General features: G+C 55.9%; 1 protein-coding gene across 1 annotated transcript in view; it reads right to left on the minus strand.

The window, feature by feature from the left end:
* LOC311197902 (rho GTPase-activating protein 39-like) overlaps positions 1-12,220 on the minus strand; it is a gene marked incomplete at its 5' end in the record, with an annotated part of 47,866 nt that overhangs the window by 15,523 nt on the left and 20,123 nt on the right. The window contains 2 exons of the mRNA XM_084271742.1: positions 1,961-3,275; positions 11,105-11,503. Coding sequence (XP_084127868.1) covers positions 1,961-3,275; positions 11,105-11,503 — 1,714 coding nt within the window. The remainder of the gene's footprint in view (positions 1-1,960; positions 3,276-11,104; positions 11,504-12,220) is intronic.

Below are 12,220 nucleotides of genomic sequence, written 5' to 3' on the forward strand. Positions count from 1 at the left end.
CCATCCTCCGCCTCCTTCAATCCACCTTCCAGGCTGGCTTTCCTCCTACCACCCTAACTGCTCCTTCAGTGTGTTACTTCTGAGGATCTACCTCCTCACACTCACTAGAGGTTCAGCAGGCTCTTGTTTCTCTCCTCTCTCTGGAGCTAATCTCCCCAGTCTCCTTCACACAGCTACACAGCTATTACGTGTGTGCTGACAGCATCCTCTTGGCTCAGCCTGTCCCAGAGCTTCTCCCCACCTTCCTCAGATCATGAATTTCTCTGTCTCTCACTCCTCCTCTCCACCACACAGGCCCAGCACAGGACACCACCAGTGACTCAAGCCATGAGCTGCCATTTTTGGGTGAGGGGCAATTCTGCAGTGGTATTCTCTGGAACCTCCCTCCATCCTTACCTGGACTCTCACATCTCAGACTATTCCTGCAAACAGTGTTTATTTATTGACTCGTTGCCTTTACCACAACATCCATCTCCTTGCATCTTCCACCATACCCTCCTCCTCCATCCTACCACACATTCATTATGTTTCTTAACTTTCAAGGCCATCACAGCCTGTCCCCAACCCACCATCTCTTGTACATCACCCAGGCATCGAGTCTCAGCTCTCCCCATCGATGCTACAAGTGTGACACATCCTTGAGGACCAGACTACAGTGTTCCAACCAGCCTGAAGAGGCTGTGCATTGATACCACTGAACTATCAGCTGAAATGTATGAACTGTGTAAACTCAGCCTGGCCCTGAGCCTGGCAAATGGAAACCCAGGAACACACCATGAGTTTGCCAAAGGGTTTCAGGTGAAAGCCAGGCGCTGTGGGGCAGCACACCTGTAAAGATGAGACAGCTGGGAGGTGTCAGCCTGGCTTTCCTGGGAAAAGGACACCTCACAGGTCTGCTGGAGGGACCTGAAACAGTCAAGGAGTGTCTTCATGCAAGGAGGAGGGAAAAAGACAGGAAAAAAAGGGTTAAAATAGTCACTTTCCAGGCTGGAGGATCGTAGTCAGCTGTGCCTCACAGGAGAGGGGCAGAGACTCAGGCTGCTCAGGAGGAGGGAAATAACTGCAAGAAGGAGCAAAGAGAAACAGGACAAAACCTTCACAGGATAGAAAATTACCTCCACTAAACCATGAAGCAGGAGGTTCCTCCAAATCCCAACAGGACAAAAGATGGCCAACTAAACTCTGCAGCAGTGCTGTGCTACAGACAAAAATGACTCCACTTGTGCAGGCACCCTAACAGGCTTTAAAATAGCTGTTCCCAACAAGAAGATGCTGGAGTCACTGGCATCAGTTTTCTGAGTATTCACATTCAATGCTCAGAGGATCAGATGGGAGAGCAGACTGTGAGGAACCAGCAGAAAAAGAAGAGATGAGGAAAGCACTGCCACGTGGCCATGGACACTGAGATGGCCACATCCTGCACTGCACCATGGACACTGAGATGCCCACATCCTGCACTGCACCATGGACATTGAGATGGCCACATCCTGCACTGCATCACGGACACTGAGATGCCCACATCCTGCACTGCACCATGGACATTGAGATGGCCACATCCTGCACTGCACCATGGACACTGAGATGGCCACATCCTGCACTGCACCAGCACTGCCCAGTGCAGCACAGAGAGGATGCATGAGGGCACAGGCCACCAAGGGGACACAAGTGTCAGTGAAAGGATTACCCAAACACCACAGCAGAGGTGTGTGCAGTGCTGAGGGCTTGCTGGACATCAGCCCCTCCACCATTCCCGCCCCTGCCACGCCACTGGCCAGGAATGGGGTCTCCATCTGCAGAGCGATGAAGCTTTGTGACCCGTTTGCTGTTCTGCAGGTGGGAAACACCTGTGCCTGCAGCACACAGACCAGACCCAGGCAGGAGCAGACAGGGTGCTCAGCCTTGCATCATCTCACCAGTCCAGCAAAGGCCCGCGAGTTCGCGCGCTGGGGACGGGAGGTACCTGTGAGGAGCGGCGTGTGGCGTCTGAGGAAGCCAAACTCATCTGGCTGGTCACATTCTTCTCTAAAGAATCTATTTTCTCAAAAGTCCTCTTCTGCCTCACTGTGTCCTGTGGAGCAGCCACGTTGCTGGGAAAGCTGCCCCTGCTCTCCACCAGACCCTGTCTATACAGAGACCTGTTACTGGTTGAGATGTCATCCTTTGAGCTGGGGTTGATACACTTCTTCAGGTGGTCAGACTGAAACCTGACCTTGCTGCTCTCTGAGGGGATGCTGCTCTCCAGGCTCTGAGCATCCAGGCTGGCTTTGCTTCCTCTGCAAGCTGCTGACCTGCCCACCACGGCACGCATCTCAGCAATCAGCTTATCATTCAAAGCTGTGAGCTCACTGCTGCTGCCCACAGAGCCAGGTCTTCCTTGAGCTGTTCCTTGCCTCCTTCCTTTCCTTTTCCTCAAGCTTGGAGAAGGGCCAGTGGAATAACCAGAATCCTGATGGCTTATACCAGTTGGGTACTCTTGAGTTGGCAGGCTGTTCTGCCGACTGTGGTGGGCTTCCATGTTCTTGAGGACACTGACTTCCAAGATCCTCCAAGACTGCTTGAAGCTGTCCTTTGAGGAAAGCTGACCAGGCAGGTTACTAGAGGCATCAGTTGTTGTAGCAGTAGAGTGGGAAAGCCTGGAAGACTGGTCAACATTGACCATGTGTTTTATATACTCTCTGCCAGCCAGGCTGTACTCTGTGGAGGAGGGATTTCTCACGTGCTTCTTTGCAGCATGCTGCTGCTGCTGCATACCTGGGTGCTGCAGGAATTTCAGTGGGTGCAGCTGCTTTTTTAAGCTATTGCTTGGAGACCTTGGTGGAGACATCCCACTCACATTGATGCTTTCAGTGTCCATGTCTACTGGTGGCTCATCATAAATGGGAGACTCTAAAGATGGCTCATCGTATATAGGTGCAGGGGAGGCATACTGAGGGGATGCAGGCTGGGGGGTTCCTGTCTGGCTCCTTGGAGGGGTTTGAGAGGTTGAGCCATTTGTCAGCACTACACAAAACCCACCATTCTCTGTCTTTTTGACCTGCATAGATGCCTTTGCTTCTCCTGCAGGGATTTGCTTTGTGGCTCCAGGGCTCGGGGTCACGGATCGAGGCTGAGCATATATGGCAGATTTGGGAAGAGATTTCTGGCTGCTGGCCTCTGAAGCACTCTGAAGCTGAAGAGAACTGTTGGAAGAGCTCTGAATCTGTCTCAAACTGTTCACTTTGACCAGCATGGCTGCCTTCGTGCCTGGCAGAGGCTGCCAGTGGGTAGGAGTCTCCCTGGAGGCAGAAAGATAGAAACACAGGGAATTATTTCACAATTATATTAACTGAATATCTTCTACCTCTACCCAGATACTGAGTCTCAAAGTGCCTGGAGGCTCTCCAAGCAGTTGTATCAGCTCATTGTTGTTTATTCCTGGAGATCCCCCTTCCCAAACAGCAACACATGGTTATTACACACATGATAAATGTCTGAGTCATAAACAGCAGAACGAGACCAAACAAGTTCATCACACTGCAAACGTCTGGTCCCAGCAGCACTGAGAAGGGAAACAACCTACACCTCCCAAGGCTGCTCAGCTAGCACAGTGCCCAGAACAACCATAGGAAGACAGGTAAACTATCCTGGACCACAGTGAGTTGCAAAATAATGCCAAGGGTTTGCCTTTGGATTGTCAAACTCTGATGACAGGCCTGCCAGACAGGGTTATTTTTTGGATCTAAGTTTATGAATGCATGTTTATTTTGCAGAAAACCCCATGAGGTCTGTGGGAGGGGTACAGGGCAGACCTCCTCTGCTCACAGGATGTGTTACACTCCCACACAATCCACCAAGCTTCTCTGCAGAGCACACTCCCAGTTCAGTCCAGATGCCATCAAGTCTGCTTTCCTTGGCCAAATGTACTGCCCTGCTCAGCTCTCAGGGCTCTGAAATCCTCTTCTGCTGGGAGGAGGCTCTAACCCATGGTGGTACTTGGGATTCCCCCCCAAGCCAACGTGCCAGCTCCTACACCCTGGTCCCAAAGGCACGCTCTGCACTGAAAGAACCACCTGCTGTCAGGCTGCAGCTACAGCTGGTCTGTATTTGTGAGCTCTGAGGAAAAGGGAATGGAAAGGCTGTTAAACCAGCCTGAGCTTCCAGGTCTTTGAAGGCACTGCTGTCCCCAGAGAGCTCCCCTTGAACCTGGCCCCATTTTGTGCCCTCCATGTATCTGCTGCCAGCCATCACTGGGTAGGACCTGAAGCTGTGCTGTGCACACCACCTGTGATGGGAGATGTTCCTGTAACACACTTTATTCTCTCTGCACACTGCTCCCTATGCCACGCTGCCAACCTGCCCTGCATGGCCCCTGCACTGGCAGGCAGACCCCCCTCCACTGCAGGCCCAGTGCTGCCTCTTGCTGATGCCACTCTCTGCTTGTGCCTTCCCTGCTGAGTCCCAAAACACACAGGCATCCCAAACCCCCCTGCCCTCTGCTCCTGCTCTCAAGACTTCTCCCTGCCAGGTCCCAGCTGCCTCCTTCAGCGTGGCTTCCCAAGGTGCTCTGCCTGTCCTGCCCACCATGGCTCTCACAGCCAGGGTGCACCCACACACACCCTGCCCTCCCCACACCCCACTCCAACAGGTCATGGCTGCCCCACAGCAGCACTCCCACATCACTGTGGGTGGCCTATTTCACCCGCCCCACCCCCTGTTACCCACCCCACACCCAACATCCCACATCTGCTCCCGCTTCCTCTGCTCCTGAGGGGGTGTGGCACCCCCTTCCACCTCTCCCCTCATTTTTGGCCAAACACGCTCCCTGGTGATGCTGTGTCACTACACATCCCACCTGGGCACAGCAGCACCAGGCAAGGCCAGGGCTGTGGGTGCAGTGGCTGGCTACCAGCCAGGGTCCAAAGGCCCCAGTGCCCTCCATCTGCACCACACTGCACTGCTGCCTTCACAGGCCTGGCTCCTTCCCCGTGTCACACACCCCACTCTGCCTCATGTGACTGCTCAGGTGAACGGAGACAGCCATCCTCTGCTCCCCATCCTGGGGTCTCCTTGCTCCAAGGATCTCCCCCAAAATCTCTGACTAAGGTACAGCAGGTTTTAATTTAAGGGACCTCCTGATGTTACCTTGAGAGAGAGATGCCACCATCGTGGAGAAGGACAGTCCCCCAGCCACCACCCCCTGCTCCCAGCGTTGCAGCCCAGGACTGGCACCAAGGGGGTTAGGACTTGCCTCCCTCCTCTGCCCAAGCTGCCATCAAGTGCAGCTCCTGTCCTCCCAGACCTGTTTTGCCACCAGTGCCTTGCCTGGATGCAAACAGGGAATGGCCAGCAGTGACAGCAGGATGAAGACGGTGTTTGTGAGGACACGTGACCCTGCAACCCACCAAGCATCCCTCCCTGTGAGCCACAGGGACCACTCCTTGCCTAAGTGCATCCTGCTCCTTCACGTGGCCAAGCCCCAATCCCAAGCACGGGTGCTGAAGACCCGGGTGTTCCTCGAAGAGCTCCTGGACTAACAGGAAGAACCAGAGCAGCAGCATTTGGTAGGCTTTTGAGCCGAGCGTTTTTGACACCCTTCCACCTACCCCTTCCTTGGCTGTACCAGTGAGGAGCCACACCAAGGACACACAGGGCAGAGCGAGTGATTTTAATTCAACACTACAGCTGGACCAGCACCATCCAGCTGCTGGGTGCCGGGGGGGAGCCACAGCCCTGGAGCCCCTGAGCTGCCTTAAGAGACCCCCCAGCTACAGCAAGGTTGGAAAACTGCTCTGCAGGAAGGAGCTGGACCCTGCTTCCTGAGGTTATTCCTCCTCCTGACCTACACCATCACACCTCCAGCTCCTCACGCAGCCGAACCACCCGTGCGGTGAGGCTTGGCAGACTCACCTCTGCCAGGCCCAGCAGGGCCAGGCACATCCCCTCGCGCAGACCCAGCCTGTGTCAGCGCTGCCCGGCAGCAACAGGGCTCTGGGCTGACCAAACCCCCTGGTCCAGCGTGGCAGGAACTCGGCCCCTGCCTGGCTCAGCCTCTCCCGACCTGCGCAGCTCACAGTGGCACCACCTCCTGCCCCATCACTCCTATCGGTGCCGCTCCCGATCCGCACCCACACGGCAGCGCCGGGCACGTCCCGATCTGTCCGGGTGTGGGGCCAGGCACCCGAGCGGGACTGCCAGCCTGGTCTCCCAAGAGAGTCCTGTAGGACCCCAGCTGGCAACGAACTGCACCCCTGCATGTGTGAAACACAGCGAGGCCCAGGCTCTGGCACCGAGGGATTCGGTATCAGGAAGAAAAGGGGGTGCTGTGCTCGTGGCCTCCCCCATAGGACACGCTGCCTGCCACCCTACCTGTGACCTGGCACCAGCCAGAGGGTGAGGAGCACTGCAAAGCATGCCAGCTCCTCACCACCCGAGTTACTCTGCTGGGGCGGGAGGCAGCATCCCACAGCCGGGCCCTGCCCGCAGCGCCAGGCCGGGCTGGGCCGTGGCACGGGCTGGGCGCGGCAGGGAGCGGCAGGAGCTCCACGCTGGCACGGGGCTCCGCAGCGCCCGGAGAGCAGCCAGCACCACAGCAGGCTGGGCAGGCAGATGGCCATGGCAAGGGTTTGTGGCTCGGGCAGCAAGCCTCCCTGCGGCAGGTTTCTGTCACTTGTGGTCTGTACCCTGATGGGCAACGGGGCCAGAGAAATGGGCCTCTATAAACTCACATTCCCTCCTTTAGGCTGAGGGGCAAAGTTTGCTCTGGGACCCAGCCTACACCCCAGCCCGCCTGCACCAACTGCTGGAACCCCGAAGCCAGCAGAGCCCAGCGCTGAGCCAGGGGAGGTTCTCAGGGGATGACAGAGGCACTGGGATCTTTTGCACAATGGGGTGGCTGAGCAGGGTGGGCTGCAAAGAGATGGGAGATGAACAAGGCCACCGTGCCCCAGCTCCTCCCCAGCTGCGATGCAAGGACTGAGCCAGGTACCCAAGCAGTTGCCAGGGGTCCACTGGGTATTGATCCTTCCCTGGGGGACCCAATTCCTGCTGTGGCACTTCTACTTCAGCAAGAAGGTACTGCACCCAGGAGCTCACAGTCAGGGATGGGGTGGGACTTGGGCATGTTCCTCATGCACCAACAGTACCCTTGCATGGGGTGGGGAGGTCTCACAGCATCGGAGGAGACAGGGGAGATGTGCTGCTGCACCATCACCAAGCACAGAGGGAGTCAAGCTTCAGCATGACCCCAGCCACTATGCTGCCCCTGACCAGGAGCTCTGCAAGTGAACACAAGGGAGCAGTGAAACCCCTAAACATGTACCACATTCCACTTCACCGCTCAGTCTCATCTTGGACAGTGTGCTGTCTATGGCCTCCCTGGCCATCCAAGACCAGAGGAAAGAGGCACCACAGTAGAGAATCACACAGAATCACAGAATCTTAGGGGTTGGATGGGACCTCAAGAGATCATCGGGTCCAACCCCCCTGCCAAAGCAGGCTCCCTATCTCACATTACACAGACAGGCATCCAGACGAGACTTGAATATCTCCAGAGAAGGAGACTCAACCACCTCCCTGGGCAGCCTATTCCACTGCTCCGAAGAAGACAAGGCTTTTTTGAAAGGACCATCCCCACAGCCATGGACAATGGCTATCATTTCCCTCAACCCCAGCCCAAGGTTGCTGAAAAGACCAAGCAGAGGAGACCAGGGACTTCCTGACTTCCCAGCATGGAAAAAAGCTCATTCTTGCCCTTCTGAGGAGCAAAAGTCCCGACAGAAAGCAAAGCCAGTGGCAGAGAAACGTCCTGCCACCTCTCAGACGTGCTCTTCAGCCACCAGCAGCAGAGACCCTGTGAATCCCAGGATCATTCAGTCCAGGAATGCTTTCAAGTAGCTCCAGTATAAACACTGCGACGCAGCGCTGGCTTTCCCAGCACGCACCCAGCTCCAGCAAGCCCAGTGTATCTGGCAGCTCTTCCCAGGCTCCAGAGCTCCATTGTTTGCTCTTCCCTCCCAGAAGCCTACAGAAAAGCACCTCAGCTCTGTCCTTTCCAGCAGTCGCTTTCCTGGTGCTTTGCCAGGGGGGTGTGGGGTGGACAGGGGTGTCTGTATTCGGGGCAGCAAGAGAGAGGGTGGGATTGGCTCACTGAGAGAGGCAGCGGGCAGCAAGCAGCAGCACCTGCTCATCCAGGGAGCATCCCCACTGCAGGCTGTCCAGAGGGGTCAGCAGCACTGCCCCAGGGCAGCAGGCACAGCAGGTTAAGCAGTGCTGACTGAAAGCAGCAGAGAGGAAAGGGGGGGAAAAGTCAGCTGAAAGAAGCAAAACCCAAACAACCCTCAGCAACAAAGTGTTACTGAAGAAAGGACCAAATGCCTTCCCCCAACAACCCGTGGCATGTGCTGGCAGGAGGCCCCTCCTGGGGACCACACTTGTCTCTTCTGGCCTCTCCTTCCAGCATGGGATGGGAAACACAATGGGAAGGAAAACCCATCTTTTGTGCTGCTGTTAGAGACAAAAGTGAAACTGTCTTGGGCACAGGTACCCATAAGGACAACAACTGCCACCAACAGCACTCAGTGTATTCACCCTCTGTTCAGACAGGTGTACCCCTGCCCTGGGGAGGAGGAGGACATGATGTTTGCCCCTGGGAGGGCAATGCAGGCAACAGAGATGACCAGCTTCCTGTGCTTTTGCTGTTACTAGATGAGACATCCCAGCAAGGGCATCAGATGCCACCCAGGAACACTGGGTTGGGCTCTTTGCTCCCCATTTTACGAGCTAGCAAAAAGCAAGAAACTTCTCATCAGGTGCCAGACTCAGGTTCTCACACTGTAACTGCAAATATAACCCCTGCTCATGAACAGTGACAACAACACAGGATGGATGTGCAAGCAAACAGTGCTCAGCCTCCTCCTCCCAAGGAAGCAGCTTCCAGAGGCAAATGCAGTTGGCTTGCTGGCATGGGAGAGCGCTGCACAGACAAGCAGGCTGTTAGCCTGCTGTGAGCTGCCATCACACTTTTTCCAGAGCTTGCTCTTCAGTGAGGTTTGTCACAGGCTCCAAATGCCCCCAGTTTCTGTAAAACGTGGATTCTGGTGGCCAAAGGCAGGACCCCTTCCCACTATCCATAGGAGAGCCCGCAGTGATGCCCAAAATTCTGCCTGGCACCACCCCTGTGGCATCAGTCCCCATTCTCCTACACAAGGGGGCTGGGTGGGGACCTCCCTGTGGAGAGGGCCAGAGAGCCACTGGCAGGTCAGAGCTGGCACAGCTTATCCCAGGGCACTGGGATTCCCAGGACTGAGGCAGAAGCAGCAACATTCCCCTCCTGAGAGTCAGAAACATTTGTGGACCCTGTGGAGCTCAGGATAGTGTCAGCCCTGTGCCAGGCTCTCAGGTAACACAGGGGTGTTGGTGCCTGTCCTGGCTGCTCCAGGCCACAGAGGGACATAATAAACAGGGAAAAGGTGTTCTGAGGAGCAGCCAGGAACTGGGTTGTTTAGTCTGGAGAAAAGGAGGTTAAGGGGAGACCTGATTGCTCTCTACAGCTATCTGAAAGGAGGGTGTGGAGAGGCGTGGGCTGACCTTTTCTCCCTAGTGAAAAGTGATAGGACAAGGGGAAATGGCATCAAGTTCTGCAGGGGAGGGTTGTTACATTGGATGTTAAGAAGAACTGCTTCCCAGAGAAGGCTGTTAGGGATTGGATGCTGAGGGACATGGTTTAGTAGTGGATGGCAGGTTAGGGGGATGGTTGGACCTGATGACCTAAAGGATCCCTTCCAACCAAGACAATTCTACGACTCCATGAGAAGGGGAAACCAGTCAGCTCACAGTAAATGCCACGTGACTGAGGCTCACCTGTGGTCCATGGGGGTGACTGGAGGGAACTGGAAGCTACTGGGATTCAGCTTACAGCATTTCTCACTGTTTGGGTTTCTCCTGGCAGCACAGGGATGGGCCTGAAGCTCAGAGGGGCTTGCTCATGGGGCAAGAGGCACTGGAAGCATCACAGGCACCAGTAAAGCTCTGGGCTCTTTCACTTTATGTGCATTGCCAGCGTCTCCCAGTCACACAGATCCCAACTGAACAGAGAAGCATCTTGCCAGAGGAAGCAGACAAGTGATAAACATCAGTTTAGAGTGCTTCAGAGCATACATTTTCCAGAACCACCACCCCATGTGGTTTTTGTAACCTTGGCTTTTTTCTTCTCTCCCTGTCAGCATCAGGCACACAGAGAAGCAGCCCTGACCCAAAAAGCCAGCTGTGAAAGCAGTCTGGCTTGCTGTACTGCCCAAAACCAGGGACAAGGAGCACTGGTGTGGATGGCAGGAGTGCCAGGCTCACCCCAACTTTGTTCTGGTCCTTGGGTGAGGCATTTCTCTGCATGACTCAGCTCCACTTGCTGCATGGTCCACCCAGCTGTTGGTACCACCTTCTCCAGGGCAGAATGATGCCCAGACAAGGCAGGAGTGAGGCAGGGCAGCCCCACACAGTATCCCAGGCAGAGGGGCACAGGCTGGAAAGGGGATGCTTTTGTGCAGCTGAAGCTGGCAAAGCTTCAACACAAAACAACCCCAACAATTGTTGTCAGACTGGTTTGAGTGTAAGGAAATCTCTCAGCCAAACAAAACACTGGTCTGTTATGTTTCTTCATTTCAGGCTTGATGTGAGTAAATAACTGCCCAGCAGCTCTGTCCCTACAACCTCACCTCCCACCCTGGCTGAAGCATCAAGAACATGTCAGCAGCCAAGCAAGTGGGGAGAGCAGCAAGACTCACCTGCACTCCCAGAGCCAAACTCCATGCGGGTACCTCAGCCAGCCTGGCTAACCCTGCCACGGAGCCCCTGCCACAGAGCCCTCCTGCCTTTCCCCTCTTATTTCACTCAGCACAAAGGGCTCTGGAGCAGTTCATGATCTTTTCCTGTGTGCTTTTACAGTGCCTCTCACAAACGAGGCCCAGCCCAGGGATGCTCCAGTGGTGAATGCCAAGGGCTGTACCGCAGGAAGAGCGGGGCACGTGGTGATGACCATGGCCTGGCAGTGCTTTGCCCTGGCACTGCACCTTCCTGGGGTAGTACCAGCTGAAACCACCCGTTAAAGAGAGAAGACTGAAGCTCTCCTTACCTGCCAAGGTCTTTCCTCCTCTCCCCGGCGCAGTCCCCCTTGCCCTTCTCCATCTCCTGCAGGAGGGCCATTTGGATGGGGGTGTTTCTGCCATCGCTGCTGGTGCTGCCCCGCTGCTGCTGGCCCCGGCAGTCGGGCTGGGAGCTGCGCTTCATGGCCTGGAGCTGTGCCAGGGGCACTATGTCACAGCCCTGGGGCCGGTGCCACACCGTCTGCCGCGTGATGGCATTGTAGTAGTAGAAGCGGTTGTTGTTCTGGTCGAAGAGCTCCCACCACTGCTTCTGGTCCGACTGGCGCACCTTCAGGTTGGGAGGGGGCTCCCAGCCACACTCCCCTGTGGTCAGGTTGACATACATCCGCTCCTGGGAGCGGGGCTCGATGATCTCCACCCAGTCTGAGCTGCAGGGACATGAGAGCTGTGTCAGTCTGGGCCAGGAGCTTGTGGCAAACTTGTGGCTCTCTGGGAGTCCTACGGAGCCGCTGCCTCTAGGCCAGGCAGCCGTGCTGCAGATCAAAGCACTGCTTGGGGTCCTTCAGCACTCTCCCAAGCAAGTGGAAGGCAAGGGGAAGGGGTTGAGATGGGGCTGAACCAAATCAGCAGCTCCCTGGCACTGGGAAGGGAAGGTCAGCCCCCAGGCCAGCCCGACATCAGCTCACTCCACTCACCACCCCAGGACAGGTGGCACAGGGCAGGCAAGCATTGTCTGCTGATGCTCCAGGGCTGGTGTGACCGTAGAGACATGCAGGGGTCTTGTTCTCAAGAGCAGGGAGGATCTGCAAAGGAGGATCTGCTCCTTATGGGAGCTGCACCCTCCTGTTAACACAGCCTTGGGAGACCAAACCCCTGGCTCCAAACTCTGCGGGCAGCCAGTCCCTGACTGAAAGGCTCATGCTGTGGGGCTGGAGGGGACCTCTGCATCATCCAGTCCCTGCTCTAAGCCCATACTTGCTTCCCCAAAACATAAATGTGGGAGCGACTGGTGAATGACACCATCTCCATTGCAAGCTCTTCCCCTCCTCCCTTGGCTGATGGGACACAGCCTTTGGTGGCCCTTTGGATGTAAGGTGACCCAAAGGACAGGCACAGCTTGCTGCTGACCCATAACCCCTCGGTCA

This window comes from Gallinula chloropus, assembly GCF_964237585.1.
Source record: "Gallinula chloropus genome assembly, chromosome: 16".
Taxonomy (NCBI): Eukaryota; Metazoa; Chordata; class Aves; order Gruiformes; family Rallidae; genus Gallinula; species Gallinula chloropus.